The 22,360-nt window shown below is 45.3% G+C and overlaps 1 protein-coding gene across 3 annotated transcripts in view; it reads left to right on the top strand.

Moving 5' to 3' along the window:
- Nucleotides 1–22,360, top strand: part of mybpc1 (myosin binding protein C1) — a 155,549-nt gene that overhangs the window by 124,149 nt on the left and 9,040 nt on the right. For all 3 annotated transcript variants that reach the window (XM_072267395.1, XM_072267396.1, XM_072267397.1), the window contains 4 exons: nucleotides 2,289–2,428; nucleotides 11,204–11,363; nucleotides 14,194–14,330; nucleotides 18,092–18,278. In XM_072267395.1, the coding sequence (XP_072123496.1) occupies nucleotides 2,289–2,428; nucleotides 11,204–11,363; nucleotides 14,194–14,330; nucleotides 18,092–18,278 (624 nt within the window). The remainder of the gene's footprint in view (nucleotides 1–2,288; nucleotides 2,429–11,203; nucleotides 11,364–14,193; nucleotides 14,331–18,091; nucleotides 18,279–22,360) is intronic.

Genomic DNA, 22,360 nt, shown 5'->3' on the forward strand with positions numbered 1-22,360 from the left:
TTGATACTGGCACTTCATGTGTGATGAGGCCTGGGTGTTGGCAGGGAGTTCAGTGGTCCTATGGCCTGGGGTAAGAGCTCTTTCCCATCCAAACAGTCCTTGTCCTAATACTATGGTGCCTTCTGCCGGATGGTACAGGGTCAAAGAGATTATGGGATGGATGGGAGGGATCCTTGACAATGCTAAAGGCCCTGCACCATAGCACTCATGATCAATACCTTTGCTGGCTGGAAGAGAGACTCTGATGATGCCTCTATGTGTCCTGGAATATTTGACGGAACTTTGAGGGAAATTGAGAGAAAAGGTTTTCACTTAAGACAGATCTGGAAGTTAGTGAAAAAGGTTTGGAGATGAAACCCCACATTTAAGACAGACCATCTACCTCCTCTGGGAGTCCCATGGTTTCACAGGTCTTGGTTATTTTTTCCCGCAGTTTGCTTTGTTCTAAAACCAAGCCCCACCAGTCAGTCTCTCCTCAAAGGTAAAGTTCTCCAGACTCTGGAAACATCCTCATAAATGTTCTTAAGATTAAGGTCCAGGAGGATAAGGAGCAAATGTAAGCAAATAGGGCTAGCTGAGATGGGCAACTTGACCTGCATGATCTGAAAGGCTTGTAACTGTGCTCCATAACTCAGTCACGCTGTGTGGAATCACTCAGACATAGGGGGCAATAGACCAGGTACATGTCGACGGGGTCAGTGCAGAAAGGTCCCTGCTGTCAGCTTGGACAAGTCGGGCTGAATGGCCTGTTTGCATGCTGCATCAGTAAAAAGTTCCGTCTCCTCTGCACCCCTTTCAGGGTCTGTCTGTGCTGTGACCAGAACTCCATACAGACGTGCATGAGCTCGCCGCTCACTGCCACCTACCGGGCTGCAGCCCAAGATCCGTGAAGTGAGAAGGCGTAACTCTTTATTGGGCCAGCAGGACACAGAGGTCGAAATGGCCTTCCACTGTGCTCTGGGCTTCTGATTCTACGTTAAATAAACAATCTGCTGGAGGAACTCAGCTGGTTGAACAGCATCTGTGGGGCAGAGGGGAGGTATACCAAGTATACCTGTGTTCTGATGTAGGTGAGGTCTCATAGCTCCTTGAAAGTGGCGACACAGGCTGATAGGGTGGGAAAGAATTTTCTCTGGTTTGCCTTTATGAGCCAGAGAATTCTACTCAAGAGTCAGGAAGCTTTATAAGCCTCTAGTTAGGCTGCATCTGGAGCATTGCATTCAGTGCTGGTTACCCCATTGCAGGAAGGATGCAGAACAGGTTACCTGGATTGGAGAGCATGAGCTGTAACGAGAAGTTGGACAAACGGGTTGTTTTCTCTGGAGCACCAGAGGCTGGAGGGAGATCTAACAGAGGTTTATAAGATTATGAGAGGCAGAGATAGAGTAGACAGACTGTATCTTTTCCCGAAGGTCAAAATGTCTAATACCAGAGGGCATGTAATTCTGTTGAGAGGCAAAGTGCAAACTAGACGCACAGGGCACAGGGTGGTGAGTGGCTGGAATGTGTTGTCTGGTGTGGTGGTGGAGGCAAACACAATAGAGACATTTAAAAGGCTCTATGATAGACACATGAATGTGAGGGAAATGGAAGGATATGGAAATTGTGAAGGCAGGAGAGATTTGTTGATTTGGCCATTAGATTACTAATTTACTAATTGTGGGCCAAAAGGCCTGTTCCTGTGTGTACTGTTCTCCGTTCTAAGTTCTATATTTTATGTTCTCTGGACACTAGCCTTCAATACCTTAGCAATTCAAGAGCTCTGTGTAAATGGTTGTGAGAGTCTCCACCACCTCTCAGGGAGGGTAATCCACAATGGAAAACTAGGGCTAAATGGTGAACAAGGCTACACCACCCATACCCCCCACACCCAACGCTTGAGGACAAGAATAGACAGTAAGATAAGCATTTTGTGCTGGGGCTTTATACAGTATTGAGCAGACCACACTTGGACTATTGTGAACAGTTTTGGACCAAAGGGCACAGCCTCAGAACAGAGGGATGGCCACTTAGAACAGAGATGAGGAGGAACTTCTTTAACCAGAGAGTGGTGAATTTGTGGAATGTATTGCCACAGATGGCTGTGGAGACCAAGTCATTGGGTTTATTCAAAGTGGAGGTTGGTAGGTTCTTGATTAGTCAGGGTGATAACGGTTACGGGGAGAAAGCAGGGGAATGGGGTTGAGAGGGATAATAAATCAGCCATGATGGAATAGCAGAGCAGACTTGATGGGCTGAACTGCCTAATACTACTTCTATGTCTTTTGGTATTCTGCTTGCCTCTCCAGAGAAACCTGGCGCCCCAAACACCGTGAAAGTTGTCAGCGTATGGGACACCAACGTTGAGTTGGCATGGACACCACCGAAGGATGATGGGAATGCGGCTATCACAGGGTACACCATTCAGAAAGCCGATAAGAAGACCATGGTAAGTCAGGAAAATAACTGCCTTCAAATAAGATTAAAAAAATCACCAGGACCCTGTCCAGGCCCAACCACAAAGATTCCACAGCAAAGAAAACTCATCCTTGCCTCTGCTTCCTCAGAAGGCTAAAGAAATTTGGCATGTCCTGATCAACCCTCACCAATTCTTATTGATGCACCATAGAAAGCCTCCCATCCGGATGCAACGTGCTTTGCTATGGTAACTGCTCTGTCTGTCGCTGCAAGAATCTGCAGGAGGTTGTGGACACAGCTCAGCTCAGCATGGAGACCAGCCTCCCCTCTATGGACCTTGTCTGTACTTCTTGCTCCCTCAGTGAAACAGCCGACATAATCAAAGACCCCACTCACCCTGAATGTTCCCGCTTCTCCCCCTCTCCCATCAGGTAAATGATTCAAAAGGCTGAAAACAGGCACCACTAGACTCCAAGACAACTGCTATTGCATAAGATCTAGGAGCAAAATTAGCCCATTCAGCCCATTGAGTCTGTTCCAACATTTAATTGGGACTGTTTTATTTTTCAACCCCATTCTCCTAGCTTCTCCTCACGACTCTTCAACCCCAGATCTATCATCTCTACCTTAAATACACTGAAAAAGTTGGCCTCCGCAGCGTCTATGGCAATGAATTCCACAGATTAAATACCTCTGGGTTCAGTGCTCACCGCTGTCCATACAGAGTTTGTACATTCTCCCTGTGACCACACGGGTTTCCTCTTACATCCCGTATGGGTCAGAGTAAGCGAGTTGTCAGCATGCTACATTGGCGCCTGTGGGCCGCCCCCAGTGCATCCTTGGACTGTGCTGGTCGTCGACACAAACAACACATCTCACTGTGTGCTCTCAGGTTTTGAAACTCAGACTAAATTTATAACCAAAGTACGTAAATGTCACTTCATACAGTACGTCACTCTGAGGTTCATTTCCCTGTGGCCATTCACAGTACAACAAGGAAATGTGTATAAGATGGTGAGACGCATTGATAGTGTGGATAGTCAGAGGGTTTTTCCCAGGGCTGAGATGGCTAGCAGAACAGGGCACAGTTTTAAGGTGCTTGGAAGTAGGTACAGAGGATTTATCAGGGGTAAGTTTTTATACTCAGAGCTGCTGGCGACGGTGGTGGATGCGGATACGATAGACTCCTGGACAGGTACATGATGCTCAGAAAAATAGAGGGCTATGGGTAACCCTAGGTAATTTCCAAGATAGGGACATGTTCGACACAGCTTTGTGGCCCAAAGGGCCTGTATTGTACTGTAGGTTTTCTATGTTTCTATGTTTCTAAATACAATAGAATCAATGGAAAATTACAAACAAACAGAAGTCTGTCAAATGTACATTTGATAAATAAAGCTTACTTTTAATCTCTAATCTCTCTTTGAATTCGCCACTGTGATGCTTGCAGGCTGATCCCAGCACATCCTCGGACTGTGTTGGTCGTTGCTGCAAACGATGTATTTCCATAAGACCATAAGATATAGCAGCAGAATTAAGCCATTTGGCCCCTCGAGTCTGCTCTGCCAATTCATTATGCCAAATCTCATTTTCCTATCAGCCCCAATCTTTTGCCTTTTCCCCGTATCCCTTCAAGCCCTGACCAATCAAAAATCTATTAAACTCTGCCTTAAATATACATAAAAATTTGGCCTCCACAGCTGTCTGTGACAAAGAATTCCACAGATTCACCACTCTCTGGCTGAAGAAATTTTTCCTCATCTCCGTTCTAAAAAGACACCCCTCTATTCTGAGCAACACACATAAAAGTTGCTGGTGAACGCAGCAGGCCAGGCAGCATCTCTAGGAAGAGGTGCAGTCGACGTTTCGGGCCGAGACCCTTCGTCAGGACTAACTGAAAGAAGAGATAGTAAGAGATTTGAAAGTGGGAGGGGGAGGGGGAGATCCGAAATGATAGGACAAGACAGGAGGGGGAGGGATGAAGCTAAGAGCTGGACAGTTGATTGACAAAAGGAATTTGAGAGGATCATGGGATAGGAGGCCTAGGGAGAAAGAAAGGGGGAGGGGTGAAGCCCAGAGGATGGGCAAGGAGTATAGTGAGAGGGACAGAGGGAGAAAAAGGAGAGACAGAAAAAGAATATATATATAATAATAATAATAATAAATAACGGATGGGGTACGAGGGGGAGGAGGGGCATTAACGGAAGTTGGAGAAGTCAATGTTCATGCCATCAGGCCATCAGGTTGGAGGCTACCCAGATGGAATATAAGGTGTTGTTCCTCCAACCTGAGTGTGGCTTCATCTTGACAGTAGAGGAGGCCGTGGATAGACTGATTATATATATATATTCTTTTTCTCTCTCTCCTTTTTCTCCCTCTGTCCCCCCCACTACACTCCTTGCCCATCCTCTGGGCCTCACCCCCCCCTTCCCCCTCCCTAGGCCTCCCGTCCCATGATCCTCCCACATCCCCCCTGCCAACCAACTGTCCAGCTCCTGGCTCCATCCCTCCCCCCCCCACCGTCCCCTCACCACCACCCTGGATCTCCCCCGCCCCCTCCCACCCTCAAATCTCCCACCAGCTACCGCCCCAGCCAGTCCCGATGAAGGGTCTCAGCCTGAAACGTCGACTGCACCTCCCCCCAGAGACGCCGCCCAGCCCTCTATTCTGAGGCTGTGTCCTCTGGTCTTAGACTCTCCCACCATAGGAAACATCCTCTCCACATCCACTCTATCAAGGCCTTTCACGATTCAATAGGTTTCAATGATGTCACCCCTCATTGTTCTTAATTCTGGAGCGTACAGTCCCAGAGCCATCAAAGGCTATTCATATGACAAGCCATTCAATCTTGGAATCATTTTCACGAACCTCCTTTGAACCCTCTCCCGTTTCTGCACATCTTTTCTAAGATAAGGGGCCAAACCTGCTCACAATACTCCAAGTGAGGCCTCATCAGTGCTTTATAAAGTCTCAACATTATATCCTTCCTTTTATATTCTAATCCTCTTGAAATGAATGCTAATATTGCATTTGCCTTCCTCACCACAGACACGACCTGCAAATTAACCTGTAGGAAATCCTGCACAAGGACTCCCAGGTCCCTTTGCACCCCAGTTTTTTTTGTATTTTCTTTCAACTTAGAAAATAGTCAACCCTTTCATTTCATCTACCAAAATGTATGAACATATCCTTCCTGACACTGTATTCCATGTGCCATTTCTTTGTCCATTTTCCTAATCCGCCTAAGTCCTTCTGTAACCTCTCTACTTCCTCAAAACTACCAGTCTCTCCACCTATCTTAATGTCATCAGCAAACTTTGCAACAGAGCCTTCAATTCCATCAAATAACATAAAAAGGATTGGTCCCAACACAGACCCCTGTAGAACACCACTAATCACCAGCAGCCAACCGGAAAAGGCTCCCTTTATTCCCACACTTTGCCTCCTGCCAATCAGCCACTGCTTTACCCATGCTAGAATCCTTCCTGTAATACCATAGCTCATAGCTTGTTAAGCAACCTCATGTGTGGCACCTTGTCAAAGACCTTCTGAAAATCCAAGTACACATCATCAACCGATTCTCCTTTGTCTATCCTGCTTGTTATTTCTTCAAATAATTCCAACAGATTTGTCAGGAAAGATTTTCCCTCGAGGAACCATGCTGATTTTGGCCTATTTTATCATGTGCCTCCAAATACCCTGAGACTTTATCCTTAGTAATCGACTCCAATATATTTCCAGCCACTGAGGGCAGACTAACTGACCTATGGTTTTCTTTTCTTCTGCCTCTCTCCCTTCTTGAAGGGTGGAGTGACATTTGCAATTATCACCAGAATTTAGTGATTCTTGAAAGATCATTACTCATACCTCCATGATCTCTTCAGACCCCTCTTTCAGATCCCTGGGGTGTACCCCATCTGGCCCAAGTAACTTCTCTACCCTCAGACCTTTTGGTTTCCCAAGAATCTTCTCTCTTGCAATGCTAACTTCACACACTTCATGACCCCGACACCCCAAACTTCCACTGTACTGCTAGTGTCATCCACAGTGAACACTGATGCAAAATACTTATTCAGTCATCCACCATTTCCTTGTCCCCGTTTACTATAGTCATAGTTATAGTCATAGTCATACTTTATTGATCCCGGGGGAAATTGGTTTTCATTACAGTTGCTCCATAAATAATAAATAGTAATAGAACCATAAATAGTTAAATAGTAATATGTAAATTATGCCAGTAAATTATGAAATAAGTCCAGGACCAGCCTATTGGCTCAGGGTGTCTGACCCTCCAAGGGAGGAGTTGTAAAGTTTGATGGCCACAGGCAGGAATGACTTCCTATGACGCTCTGTGCTGCACCTCAGTGGAATGAGTCTCTGGCTGAATGTACTCCTGTGCCCACCCAGTCAGTACATTATGTAGTGGATGGGAGACATTGACCAAGATGGCATGCAATTTAGACAGCTTCCTCTTTTCAGACACCACCGTGAGAGAGTCCAGTTCCATCCCCACAACATCACTGGCCTTACAAATGAGTTTGTTGATTCTGTTGGTGTCTGCTACCCTCAGCCTGCTGCCCCAGCACACAACAGCAAACATGATCACACTGGCCACCACAGATTCGTAGAACATCCTCAGCATCGTCCGGCAGATGTTAAAGGACCTCAGTCTCCTCAAGAAATAGAGACGGCTCTGACCCTTCTTGTAGACAGCCTCAGTGTTCTTTGACCAGACTACCTCTCCAGCATTGTTTTCCTGCCTGTCTTTTTGATACAGTGTGTATCCGTGAAAATTAAGCTCCCAGCTATAATCTTTCAGCCATGATTCAGTGATGCCTAAAGCATCATACATGCCAATCTGCAACTGTGCTGCGTTAATCTACCTTATTCCATATACTGCGCGCATTTAAATAAACACCTTCAGTCCTGTATTACCCTTTTCGATTTTGTCCACCTTTACGTTACAACTCATCCCACAGACTGCAATTTTTCCCCATCAGCATCCTCTCCTCACTACACGTTGCCTCCATTTGTAAACCAGCTAACTCATCTTCAGCACTGTCATCGGCCTTTCCTACGATGCTTCGTGCATAACTTTCATTCCTAACTCTGTCTGAGATCTTACCAACATCTGCCTCCACAACATCCCCACTAACTGTTCTGGCACTCTGGTTCCCATCCCCCTGCAGCTCTAGTTTAAACCTCACCATGCAGCATTAACGAATCTTCCCGCTAGGAATATTAGACCTCTCCAGTTCAGGTGCAAACCTTCCTTTCTGTACAGGTCCCACCTTCCCTGGAAGAGAGACCAATGATCCAAAAATCTTATGCCCTCTCTCCTACACCAACAACTTAGCCACATATTAAACTGTATAATCATCCTAGTTCTGGCCTCACTAGCACGTGGCATGGGTTCCAGGGTTCCGATGTTTCAGATGTGATCGAGGCAGAGGAATGAAAGGTGGGGGAGTAGCATTGCTTGTTAGGGAAAATATTACAGCAGTGCTCAGGCAGGACAGATTAGAGGGCTTGTCTACTGAGTCCTTATGGGTGGAGCTGAGAAACAGGAAAGGTATGGCCACATTAGTGGGATTGTATTACAGACCACCCAATAGTCAACGAGACTTGGAAGAGCAAATCTGCAGAGAGGTAGCAGGCAACTGCAGGAAACATAAAGTTGTGGTGGTAGGGGATTTTAATTTTCCATACATTGATTGGAACTCCCATACTGTTAGGGGTCTAGATGGTTTAGAGTTTGTAAAATGTGTTCAGGAAAGTTTTCTAGATCAATATATAGAGGGACCAACTAGAGGGGATGCAATATTGGATCTCCTGTTAGGAAACGAATTAGGGCAAGTGACAGAAGTCTGTGTAGGGGAGCACTTTGGTTCCAGTGATCATAACACCATTAGTTTCAATTTGATCATGGACAAGGATAGATCTGGTCCTAGGGTTGAGGTTCTGAACTGGAAGAAGGCCAAATTTGAAGAAATGAGAAAGGATCTAAAAAGCGTGGATTTGGACAGGTTGTTCTCTGGCAAAGATGTGATTGGTAGGTGGGAAGCCTTCAAAGGGGAAATTTTGAGAGTGCAGAGTTTGTATGTTCCTGTCAGGATTAAAGGCAATTTGAATGGGAATAAGGAACCTTAGTTCTCAAGGGATATTGCAACTCTGATAAAGAAGAAGAGGGAGTTGTATGAAATGTATAGGAAACAGGGGGTAAATCAGGTGCTTGAGGAGTATAAGAAGTGCAAGAAAATACTTAAGAAAGAAATCAGCAGGGCTAAAAGAAGACATGAGGTTGCCTTGGCAGTCAAAGTGAAGGATAATCCAAAGAGCTTTTACAAGTATATTAAGAGCAAAAGGATTGCAAGGGATAAAATTGGTCCTCTTGAAGATCAGAGTGGTCAGCTTTGTGCGGAACCAAAGGAAATGGGGGAGATCTTAAATAGGTATTTTGCGTCTGTATTTACTAAGGAAGCTGGCATGAAATCTATGGAATTGAGAGAATCAAGTAGTGAGACCATGGAAACTGTACAGATTGAAAAGGAGAAGGTGCTTGCTGTCTTGAGGAAAATTAAAGTGGATAAATCCCCGGGACCTGACAGAGTGTTCCCTCAGACGTTGAAGGAGGCTAGTGTTGAAATTGCGGGGGCCCTGGCAGAAATATTTAAAATGTCGCTGTCTACGGGTGAAGTGCCGGAGGATTGGAGAGTGGCTCATGTTGTTCTGTTGTTTAAAACAGGGTCGAAAAATAATCCGGGAAATTATAGGTCGGTGAGTTTAACTCGGTAGTAGGTAAGTTATTGGAGGGAGTACTAAGAGACAGAATCTACAAGCATTTGGATAGACAGGGGCTTATTAGGGAGAGTCAACATGGCTTTGTGCGTGGTAGGTCATGTTTGACCAATCTATTGGAGTTTTTCGAGGAGGTTACCAGGAAAGTGGATGAAGGGAAGGCAGTGGATATTGTCTACGTGGACTTCAGTAAGGCCTTTGACAAGGTCCCGCATGGGAGGTTAGGAAAATTCAGTCACTAGGTATACATGGAGAGGTGGTAAATTGGATTAGACATTGGCACAATGGAAAAAGCCAGTGGTAGAGAATTGCTTCTCTGAGTGGAGGCCTGTGACTAGTGGTGTGCCACAGGGATCAGTGCTGGGTCCATTGTTATTTGTCATCAATGATCTGGATGATAATGTGGTAAATTGGATCAGCAAGTTTGCTGATGATACAAAGATTGGAGGTGTAGTAGACAGTGAGGAAGGTTTTCAGAGCCTGCAGAGGGACTTGGACCAGCTGGAAAAATGGGCTGAAAAATGGCGGATGGAGTTTAATACTGACAAGTGTGAGGTATTGCACGTTGGAAGGACAAACCAACGTAGAACATACAGGGTTAATGGTAAGGCACTGAGGAGTGCAGTGGAACAGAGGGATCTGGGAATACAGATACAAAATTCCCTAAAAGTGTCGTCACAGGTAGATAGGGTCGTAAAGAGAGCTTTTGGTACATTGGCCTTTATTAATCGAAGTATTGAGTATAAGAGCTGGAATGTTATGATGAGGTTGTATAAGGCATTGGTGAGGCCGAATCTGGAGTATTGTGTTCAGTTTTGGTCACCAAATTACAGGAAGGATATAAATAAGGTTGAAAGAGTGCAGAGAAGGTTTACAAGGATGTTGCCGGGACTTGAGAAACTCAGTTACAGAGAAAGGTTGAATACATTAGGACTTTATTCCCTGGAGCGTAGAAGAATGAGGGGAGATTTGATAGGGGTATATAAAATTATGATGGGTATAGATAGAGTGAATGCAAGCAGGCTTTTTCCACTGAGGCAAGGGGAGAAAAAAACCAGAGGACATGGGTTAAGGGTGAGGGGGGAAAAGTTTAAAGGGAACATTAGGGGGGCTTCTTCACACAGAGAGTGGTGGGAGTATGGAATGAGCTGCCAGACGAGGTGGTAAATGTGGGTTCTTTTTTAACATTTAAGAATAAATTGGACAGATACATGGATGGGAGGTGTATGGAGGGATCTGTTCCGTGTGCAGGTCAGTGGGACTAGGCAGAAAATGGTTCGGCACAGCCAAGAAGGGCCAAAGGGCCTGTTTCTGTGCTGTAGTTTCTATGGTTCTATGGTATTTCACTGTATGTTTCAGTGTATGTTTGAGGGTAGCAGACACCAACAGAATCAACAAACTCATTCGTAAGGCCAGTGATGTTGTGGGGATGGAACTGGACTCTCTGATGGTGGTGTCTGAAAAGAGGATGCTGTCCAAGTTGCATGCCATCTTGGACAATGTCTCCCATCCACTACATAATGTATTGGTTGGGCACAGGAGTACATTCAGCCAGAGACTCATTCCACCGAGATGCAACATAGAGCGTCATAGGAAGTCATTCCTGCCTGTGGCCATCAAACTTTACAACTCCTCCCTTGGAGGGTCAGACACCCTGAGCCAATAGGCTGGTCCTGGACTTATTTCCTGGCGTAATTTATATATTACTATTTAACTATTTATGGTTTTATTACTATTTATTATTTATGGTGCAACTGTAACGAAAACCAATTTCCCCCGAGATCAATAAAGTATGACTATGACTATGACATTTAACAAATAAAGCTAATTGTTATCTTTAATCTCTCTTTGAATTTGCCCTGAGTATCTTTGCTCAGCAATCTTCACATTAGTTCATCCCTGATAAGAGCTCCCATGATTTTGACTTTTAAAGTCTAGAATGTGGTATCAGTGATAAACCATCTTTCCGCAACTTATCGATGTGGTGACTGTTTCCTTTGCTCTGTAGGACTGGTACACAGTGGTCGAACACTACCACAGAACTAACTGCTTCATACCCGACCTCATCGTGGGGAACGAGTACTACTTCCGAGTCTTTGCGGAGAACATGTGCGGTCTGAGTGATGAGGCCACCATAACGAAGGACGCTGCCATGATTCAGAAGCAGGGTATGTTCACATTCTCCTGCATGGGGATCCCTCTCTTGATTATTAGTGTGCTGTAGCTCTGCATGTAAAGGAGCTACAACCACACCCCGCACCCCATTCCCCACCACATCCAGTCCTCGCCCTACTCCCTGTGGGAGCTACACTCCCATGCAGTGAGGATTCCCACGGGCAAAACCTTCTCCTATTACATGGTCTTAAAATCGCCTGCACTTGGTTGCCATGGTGTGGGTTTGTCCGAGGTTATGTTATTTATGGTGATCGTAGTTAACCACAAGACACAGGAGCAGAATTAGTCCATTTGGCCCATTGAGTCTGCTCTGCCATTACTTTTGCAGATGATTTTGATCGTGGCTGATTTATTTTCCCTCTCAAGCCTGCTGTTCTGTTTTCTCCCTATAACCTTTGATGCCCTTACTAATTAAGACCATAAGATAGGAGCAAAGTTAGACCATTCGGCCCATTGAGTCTGTTCCACCATTCCATCATTGGCTGATTTATTATCCCTCTCAATCCCATTCTCCTGCCTTCTCCCTGTAACCTTTGACATCCTGACTAATCAAGAACCTATCAACCTCCACTTTAAATATACCCAGTGACTTGGCCTCCACAGCCGTCTGCGGCAATGAATTCCATAGATTCACCATCCTCTGTCATTGCCACGGAGTCATAATGCAAAGATTTTTACTCCTTCACATTGTGGGACAGATACAAGATTTAAATAAATTCAAATCCTCTGTTTAAAGAAATTCTTCCTCATCTATGTTCTAAAGGGATGTTCTTATTTTTGAGTCTGTGTCCTCTGGTACTAGACTCCCCCTCTATCAGAAACATCCTCTGCATATCCACTCTATCTAGACCTTTCACTATTAGGTAGCTACTTTATTTAATTTTCTTTGAGCTAGGCCCCAATGTCACATCTCAGTGATGATTCTTACAGAAGACAACTCATTCAAGTGTCGCTGGAGCCACAGAAGTGGACAATATTATATTGCCTTCCTACTTGAATAATCCCAACTCTCTACATTGGATTCCTATCCTGCATAATCCTTTGTGAATGCTACTATATTGGACCACGGCCTGGTCATAGTCATAGAGTCATCGTGGAAGACTACCTGATGGTTGAGGGGTAATAATTTTTCTGAACCTGGTGGTGTGAGTCCTGAGGATCCTGTACCTTCTTCCCTCCTATGTACTGATTCATCACCACCACAGATTTGGTTTACGACAGTGGTATCGTCAGCAAACTTGAATATGGCATTGGACGGAGCAATATTCCATCTAGATATCTGCCACAAACAGCTTCCTCCCACAGGCAGTCAGACTGCTAAATAGCTGCTCCACCTCACCCTGCTTTGGACACTTTTAACTTGCACTGGACACTTATAACTGATTTAACTGACATGTGGCTGTTGTGTTTTACTATTTATTGTTATGTTTATTATTTAGTGTTGCGTTTTGTTATGTTATGATTGCACTGCCCCTGGGAAACGCTGTCTCATTCTGCCCTGCAGAGCTGATGTACGGTTAGAATGACAATAAAGTTTTTTGAATCTTGAATCTTGAATCCAACCTGATGGCATGAACATCGATTTCCCCTTCCACTAAAAATTCCCTCCCCATCTCTCTTCTTCTATTCCCCACTCTGGCCCCTTATCTCTTCTCCTCGCCTGTCTATCACCTCCTCCTTCCCTTTCTCTCATGGTCCACTCTCCTCTCCTATCAGATTTCAGAATAAAAAGGTGAGGGAGGGGATAGAGCAAGGATGTAATGCTGAGGCTCTATAAGGCATTAGTCAGACCGCACTTGGAGTATTGTAAGCATTTTTGGGCTCCTTATCGAAGAAGAGCACTGGCATTGGAAAGGGTTCAATAAAATAGTTAATGTATGAGGAGTGCTTGATGGCTCTGGGCCTGCACTCGCTGGAATTCAGAAGAATGAGGGGGGATCTCATTGAAACATCGAATATTGGAAGGTCTAGAGAGAGTGGATATGGTGAGGACATTTCCTATCACAAACAAGATAAAATCTGCAGATGCTGGAAACCTGAGCAACACACACAAAATGCTGGGGGATCTCAGCAGGCCAGGCAGCATCTATGGAGAAGGGTACAGTCAATGTTTCGGTTCTCATCCAGAGGGTGGTGAATCTATGGAATTCATTGCCATGGACAACTGGGGAGGCCAAATCATTGAGTATATTTAAAGCAAAGGTTGATAGGTTCTTGATTAGCCAGTGCATCATACATTAACTATTTTATTACAGGGAGAAGGCAAGAGAATGGGGTTGAGAGGGAAAATATATCAGCTGTGATGGAGTGACGGAGCAAACTCAGTGGGTAGAGTGATCTAATTCTGCTCCTACACCTTACGGTCTTATGGGAGGAGTAGAAGCTGACAGGTGACAAGTGAAACCAGGTGAGGGAGGAGGTAGGTGGGGAACGTGGAATGAGATGAGAAGCTGGGAGGGGATAGGTGGAAGAGGTAAAGGGCCTGATAAAGGGTTTCAACCCAAAAGATCAGCTCTATATTCTTCTCCATAGATAATGCCTGACCAGCATTTTATGTGTAATACTTTATACAGTATTTATTACAAGATAGAAGGACGCAATTCGGCCCATCAAGTTAATGCTGAGCTGAATCTCAGACCATTCCCATCATTTCCATCCTCCTGGGAACAATTCTCTCTCTAGCATGCAGAGTGTGGAATTTTCTTTCACAACTACCCGGTGAAGCGTGCTGAACCTCTTGACTGCATTTGTGGTGCAGCATCACCGATCTTTGATTCAAAGCCTGGTGGCTGGAATGTTCTAACACTTGTCGTTTGGTTGTAGGCCTGGCGCTGAAGCCTCCTCAGTACAACGACTTTGACTTTCAAGAGGTGCCAAAGTTTACCCACCCTCTTATCAACACAGTCGCCGTGTCTGGATATAATGCGACGCTGAACTGCAGCGTGAGAGGCAACCCTAAGGTATGGTCTCCACCTGGTCCCAACATCTGAAGGGAAGTGCTTGGTATGAAGGCCCTTTATTTTCATGGGGTTGAAAGATTTAAAGATTAGCTTTGTTTGTCACGTACATCAAAGCATATGGTGAAATGCGTTATTTACAAATCAGTGAGGACTGTGAAAGTGTCACTGCACCTCCGGCACCAATGTAACAGGTCTACAGCTTACCAACCCTGACCCGTATATCGCTGGACTGTGGGAGGAAATCAGAGCACCTTGAGGAAACCCACTCAGTCACAGGGAAAACATCAAAACTTCTTACAGGCAGCAGCAGGAATGGACCCTGATCAGGGATCGCTGGCTCTGTAAGAACATAAGAACATAAGAAATAGGAGCAGGAGTAGGCCATCCGGCCCATTGAGCCTGCCCCACCATTCAGTAAGATCATGACTGATCTGACCATGGACTCATCTCCACCTACCTGTCTTTTCCCCACAACACTTAATTCCCCTACTATGAAAAAATCTATCCAGCTTTGTCTTAAATATATTTACCGAGGTAGCCTCCACTGCTTCATTGGGCAGAGAATTCCACAGATTCACCACTCTCTGGGAAAAGCAGTTCCTCCTCACCTCCGTCCTAAATCTACTCTCCTGAATCTTCAGGCTATGTTCCCTAGTTCTAGTCTCACCTACCACTGGAAACAACTTTCCTGCCTCCATCTTACCTATCCCTTTCATAATTTTATATGTTTCTATATGATTTCCTCTCATTCTCCTGAATTCAAGTGAGTACAGTCCCAGGTGACTCAATCTCTCCTCATAGTCTAAACCCCTCATCTCTGGAATCAACCTGGTGAACCTCCTCTGCACCACCTCTGAAGCCTGTATATCCTTCTTCAAGTAAGGAGACCAGAACTGCATGCAGTACTCATGGTGTGATCTCACCAGTACCCTGTACAGTTGCAGCATTAGCTCCCTGCTCTGAAATTCAATCTCTTGAGCAATGAAGGCCAACATTCCATTTGCCTTCTTGATAGCCTGCTGCACCTGCAAACCAACATTATGTTAACCGCTACCTACCCTGTCACCTTTCACTTAGTTTTGATGCCATTGAATGGATTTCCAACAGGGAAGACCGCAGTAGAACATTCTAGACCGTAGAAGTGTGCAGACAATCCCCTGGAGGAAATCAGCAGGTCGAGCGGCATCTATGGCAGGAAAGGAATTCTCGATGATGCAGGGTTTCGACCTGAAACATTGACACTTCCTTCCTCACTGAACCCTACCGCAGCCGCAGAAGCTGCTCAACCCGCTGATGCTCTCCAGCAGATATTGTGTTACTCTAGATTCCAGTGTCTGCAATCACTTGTGTCTTAATAGAACTGGAATTCTATAGCACAGGAACCAGCCGTTTGGCCCGTCACATCTATGGAAACCATGATGCCAGTCTAAATAATCCCACCTACCCTCATGTGGTCATGAAGGCTCTGTTCCCTGTGCCTAAGAACATAAAATCTTAGAGTCACAGCACTGAAACAGGTCCTATGGCCCACCTAGTCCATGCCCAGCTGTGGGGTCAGTGTAAATAATCTCATCTGCCTTCATGTGATCTTACATACAGCCCGTTACACCGCTGGTGCTTAGGGCAGTAATGAAGGTCCTCCATCTTCATTAGTGTTTCCATAACAATTTTGTTTGGCCAGTCAGGGTTGTTAGCCCTGAGCTGAACTCCCAAACCTGAGGACCAGTGGACTACTCTTAGTCTGGTCACTACTCTTTGACCTGTTTGTCATGGGTGATCCTACCAACAGCCAAAGCATAAAGCCCTGACTCCAGCCAGCATAGCTCTCTGGGTCATTGAGGCATGCAAGTCTCCAAACCATGCTGATATCGTAATGCATTACTGCACGAGCAATCAGGCTTCAAGCCCCACCGTCGCTGCCTGTAAGGAGTTTGTACGTTCTCCCCGTGACAGCCTGCGTTTCCTCCGGGTGCTCCAGGTTCCTCCCACAGTCTAAAAATGTGCGGGTTAGGGTCAGTAAAATTTTACACACAGAGCAGTGGATTCATGGAACGTGCTGCCAGGGGTGGTGGTAGAGACAGGCACATTAGGGACATTTAAGGTGATCGGAAGTAAGTACTGGGGTGTGGAACACCCTTCCAGGGATGGTGATAGAGGCAGGTACATTAGGGACATTTAAGAGACTGTTAGATCGGCACATGGATGAAAGAAAAATGGAGGGTTATGTGGGAGGGAAAGGTTGGAATGATCGACAAGTTAAAAGATCAGCACAACATCGTTGGCTGAAGGGCCTTTACTGTGCTGTAATGTTCTATGTTGGCATTGGAAGCATGAGACTTCTGGGCTGCCCCCAGCACATCGTCAGACTGTGATGCAAACAATGCATTTCACTGTACGTTTTGATGTTTCGATTGTACGTGTGACAAACAAAGCTAATCGTTATCTGAATCTCAGATCCTTTCCGCCCTTTGTAGCCGCAGCCTACGACCTGTCACCTGCCATTTAAACACTCCCACTCCATACCCTCCAGCCCTCCAGCAGGGACTCCCTGACAGCTAATGTTTAATCATTTCTCTGTAAGGATTGAACCCAGCTCTCTGGCACAGTGAGACAATGGTGTGACTCACTGGGCCACTGCGCCATTATGAATGGATCCTCCTATTTATTCTTCGGATATTGGCTTGTTGTGTCAAACTTGTAACCTACTCCAAGACCAGTCTAACCTTTCCCTCCCACGTAACCCTCCAGCTTTCTATATCATCCATGTGCCTATCTAAGTGTCTCTTAAATTTCCCCAACATATCTGCCTCTACTACCATCCTTGGCAGGGTGTTCCACACACCCACCACTCTCTGTGTAAAAAACCTACCCCTATACTTTCCTCCAATCACCTTAAAATGATGTCCTCTCGTATTAGTTACTTCCACCCTGGGATGAAGTGTCTCCCTCATAGATCCACTTGTACATATGTTCTTATCATCTTGTATACCTCTATTAAATTGCTTCTCATCATCCTTAATCCCAAAGAGAAAAGCCCTGGCTCACTCAACCTATCCACATAAGACATGCTTTCTAAACCAGACCAGCATCCTGGTAAGTCTCCTCTGCACCCTCCCTAAAGCTTCCACATCCTTCCTGTAATGAGGTGATCAAAACTGAACACAATATTCTGAGTGTGGTCTGACCAGTTTCTTAGAGCTGCAACATTACCCCGTGGATCTTGAACTCAATCCCCCAACTAATGAAGGCTGATACACCTTCTTAACCAACCTGGCAACTTGAGCTGCATCTTTGAGGAATCTATGGACATGGACCCCAAGATCAATCCTTCTGTTCCTCCACATTGCTAAGAATCCTGCCATTAACCCTGCATTCTGCCTTCTAATTCGACCTTCCAAAGTGAATCGCTTCAGACATTTCCGGATTGAAATCCATCTGCCACTTCTCAGCCCAGTTCTACATCCTATCTTTGTCCTGTTGGAACTTAACAAACTTCTACACTAACCTTTGCGTCATCTTCAGATTTACTGACCCACCTTTCCATGTGCTCATCCAAAAAGCACAAAGAGCAAGGATTCCGGAGAAGATCCCTTCAGAGCACCACTGGTCACAGACCTTCAGTCAGAATATAGTCCATCTATTACTACCTGTACCTTGGAATTAACAGCACAGAGAAAGCCTTTGACTTTGGTCCCTAAATCCTGCCTATAATGAACACAATATTTCTTTAATACTTCAATTAACCATTTTGTTCCATTTAGCCTAAAATAACCTGGATGAAAAATCGAATAGTGATCGAGAACAACCCTCGCTACCGGATGTTCTCCAACCAGGGTGTCTGCACCCTGGAGATTCGCAAGCCCAGCCCGTATGATGGAGGCATGTACGCCTGTAAAGCCATCAATGACCTCGGGGAGGACGAAGTGGAGTGCAAGATGGAAGTCAAAGGTGAGGTCCCGGGAACAGTGATACCCGTCAATTTCGGCGTTTCATCATCATCTTTCTGAGTTCTAAGTTAAAAGCTGAGACAGGGTGACGCGGATGGGGGGGGGTGGTGGCAGGGGGTGGTGGATGGGGAGGTGAAGGGAACATGGCTTCTGAAAATGCAAGTTCAGGTTATCGCCTCCGAATAGCAAGGAGGTGGACTGACCTCAAGCACCCTTGCCTGTTTTCCATGGGCCTTTAGTTATAGAGTCATAGACTAATTTAGAACTTAGAGAGGTGATGAAGAAATACTGGAGTCGGCAAGCATCACTGAGAGTATGGAGTCCTAATCTCCATATGATCCTCCAAAAAGATCAGAGGCAGACTCACCTTTAGATCCTCAAGCACCCTAGTCTGGGTTACACCAGCCTTTATCCAACTAATTAAGTTGGCATGGTAACAGCATGCAAATGCATCAGTTCTGACTGCCACTGAATGCTTTGGTTTAGGAACAAAAATGGACTTAACCAGGTATTCTCTCCAGAGGGGTAAAACAGGTTGACACTGAAGTAGGGCGAAGGTGAGGACATTGAACAGGTGTAGATAACTTCACTCACCACAACTCTGAACTGATTCCACAAACTACAGACTCATCTCAGGAACGCCACAAGTCTACAACTCATATTCTTAGTATTATTTTTTATTTAGAACCATAGAACACTACAGCACAGAAAACAGGCCATTCGGCCCTTCTAGTCTGTGCCGAAACATTATTCCGCTAGTCCCATTGACCTGCATCCAGTCCATAACCCTCCAGACCTCTCCCATCCATGTACCTATCTAATTTGTTCTTAAAACTTAAGAGTGAGCCCGCATTTACCATGTCAGATGGCAGCTCGTTCCACACTCCCACCACTCTCTGAGTGAAGAAGTTTCCCCTAATGTTCCCCCTAAACCTTTCCCCTTTCACCCTAAAGCCATGTCCTCTCGTATTTATCTCTCCTAATCTAAGTGGAAAGAGCCTATTCACATTTACTCTGTCTATATCCCTCATAATTTTGCAAACCTCTATCAAATCTCCCCTCATTCTTCTATGCTCCAAGGAATAAAGTCCTAACCTGTTCAATCTTTCCATGTAACTCAACTCCTAAAGACATGGCAACATCCTAGTAAATCTTCTCTGCTCTCTTTCAATCTTACTGATATCCTTCCTATAGTTAGGTGACCAGAACTGTACATAATACTCCAAATTTGGCCTCACCAACGTCTTAAACAACCTCCCAACAACATCCCAACTCCTATACTCAATACTTTGATTTATGAATGCCAGGATGCCAAAAGCCTTCTTTATAACCCTGTCTACCTGTGATGCCACTTTCAGGGAATTATGTATTTGAACTCCCAGATCTCTTTGTTCCTCCGCACTCCTCAGTGCCCTACCATTTACTGGGTATCTCCTACCTTGATTTGTCCTTCCAAAATGCAACACCTCACACTTGTCTGCATTAAATTCCATCTGCCATTTTCTGGTCCATTTTTCCAGTTGGTCCAGATCCCTCTGCAAGCTTTGAAAGCTTTCCTCACTGTCTACAATGCTTCCAATCTTAGTGTCATCAGCAAACTTGCTGATCCAATTTACCACATTATTATCTAGATCATTGATATAGACAACAAATGACACTGGTCCCAGCACAGATCCCTGAGGCACACCACTAGTCACAAGCCTCGGGTCTGATAAGCAATCATCCACTACCACTCTCTGTCTTCTCCCACACAGCCAATTACGAATCCAGTTTACGACCTCTCCATGGATACCTAGTGTCTGAACCTTCTGAACTAACCTCCCATGTGGGACCTTGTCAAAGGCCTTACTAAAATCCATGTAGACAACATCCACAGCCTTTCCTTCGTCTACTTTCTTGGTATCTTTCTCGAAAAACTCTACAAGATTCGTTAAACACGATCTACCACGCACAAAGCCATGCTGACTATCCTTAATCAGCCCTTGGCTGTCCAAATACTTGTATATCTGATCTCTCAGAACACCTTCCAATAATTTACCTACTAATGATGTTAGGCTCACTGTAATTACCTGGTTTACTTTTGGAGCCTTTTTTAAACAACGGAACAACATGAGCTACCCTCCAATCCTCCAGCACCATACCCATGGCTAAGGACATTTTAAATATTTCTGCCAGGGCCCCTGCGATTTCTACACTAGTCTTTCTCAAAGTCCGAGGAAATATCATGTCAGGTCCGGGGGATTTATCTACCTTTTGCATAATGTCTTTTTTGCACATGGGTTGTTTGTCAGTATTTGTTTGTGTATAGTTTTCCATAAGTTGTACTGTACTTCTTTATTTTCCTGTAAATGTCCACAAGAAAATAAATCTCAGAGGACATATATGTTCTTCGATAATAAACTTTACCTTGGACAGTGTTGCAGAAGGCAGCTAACTCAAACAGCTTGAGAGCTTACTTACTTACTTTATCCCTTCACCCCTACTGGGGCACAGGCCGCTGACAGCAGCTCGCCAGAGACCCCTGTCCTGGGCCAGTCTCCAGGTGCAGCCCATCCTTGAAGATCCCTCCTTTCCCAGGGCTGAGGTCTGTTGGCGTTTCTGTAGCACTGGGTTTTTACGGGATTTGGTTGCTAGCCCCTTGTCCAACCCCCCTCCATTCACGGCCAGGCTTGGGACCGTCCATGGCGGAGTTATTTTGAGGGCAAGTATTGATATTTTTGTGAGAATGCGATGCTGTTCGTGTGAAACTGTCAGCAGCGGAATTAGAACTTGGGCTGTGCCAGAGCACAGGGGGGCAGCTTCTGTTGAACATCCAGAAGTGTAATTTGGTGGATGTGCTGTGTGAGGAGTTTTCGTGTCCTCACCGGTGCTGTGGGACGTTGAACTAACATGTGAAGGAAACATAACAGCAGAAAGAAGACAGGAAGATCCAGGAAGGTCTGAGAGAGGGTTGCACAACTACTAGGGTGACTGTAGAGATGCCCTGAACTGAAACAAAAACGTTAATAGACTTCAGGGTATGGACAGGTTAGGGGGTGGGGCACATGAAGCAGGTGAAACTTAACACAGAAGCATGTGTAGTGATGTATTTGAGGAACTCAGCAACTCAGGCAGCATCAATGGAGGGGAATAAATTATCCTAGATTGGATGCACATGTGAGGAAGGGGTATGAGAGAGCATGAGGGCTGGTCAGTCAGTGAGCCTGGAGTTCGGGGTCTTGTCATCAGATAGCCAGGGTTGATACCGAAGTTCAAAGCCTGAAGGTTAATCAGAAGTCCAGATGTTGCAGCCCGATTGCCGAAACTGGAGCTGGAGGACTGTCCTTCTGTGTGGGTGAGAGGGAGGGAGGAGGAAAGGGGCTTGTTTTGCTGCTGTTGTTGTGTTCTGTTGTGAAAGGTGGAAAAAGTAAATGGATGAAGAAGAAAGAATCTGATAGGTATGAACAGTGGACCATGGGAAAAAGGGAATGAAGAGGAAAACCAGAGGAAGGTGATGGGCAGGTGAGAAGAGAAGGGGTGAAAGGGAAGCTAGAATGGGGAATTAAAAAAGAAAGAGGAAGGGGGAGAAATTACCAGAAATTGATGTTCAATTGATGATTCTTTCCAATACTGATGAAGGGTTTTGGCCCAAAATGCCGACAGATTATTCCTCTCCATAGATGCTGCTTGACCTGCTGTTTCTCCAGCATTTTGTGTGTGTTGCTCAGGACTATCAGCATCACAGAATGTCTTGGGTTTACACAGTTTTCTACTCGGTAGGAAGAACAAGGAGAGGTAATATTAACCAGAGGGTACAGGAACAGCAATCTGAGAGGTTGGCATATAGAGCATTGAAAGTGACAAGACAGCTTGAAGAATGACTTAAAAAAGCATACAGGGCCCAGCGACAGGAGCAAGGAAGTCATGGCAAGACATTGTTCATTAATGGTAGATGTTTGAGTATTAGCCACCAAATTCCCTGCATGGATACTTCACAGTTACTTTATGGTAAATGTATTGATTATTTATGGACGGTTTGTCCCACTCCCATCCTGCAGGAGGCTAAGTAGCATCCACGCCAGGACCCACAAACTCAAAACACTT

This window comes from Mobula birostris, chromosome 9 (genome assembly GCF_030028105.1).
Source record: "Mobula birostris isolate sMobBir1 chromosome 9, sMobBir1.hap1, whole genome shotgun sequence".
Lineage (NCBI taxonomy): Eukaryota > Metazoa > Chordata > Chondrichthyes > Myliobatiformes > Myliobatidae > Mobula > Mobula birostris.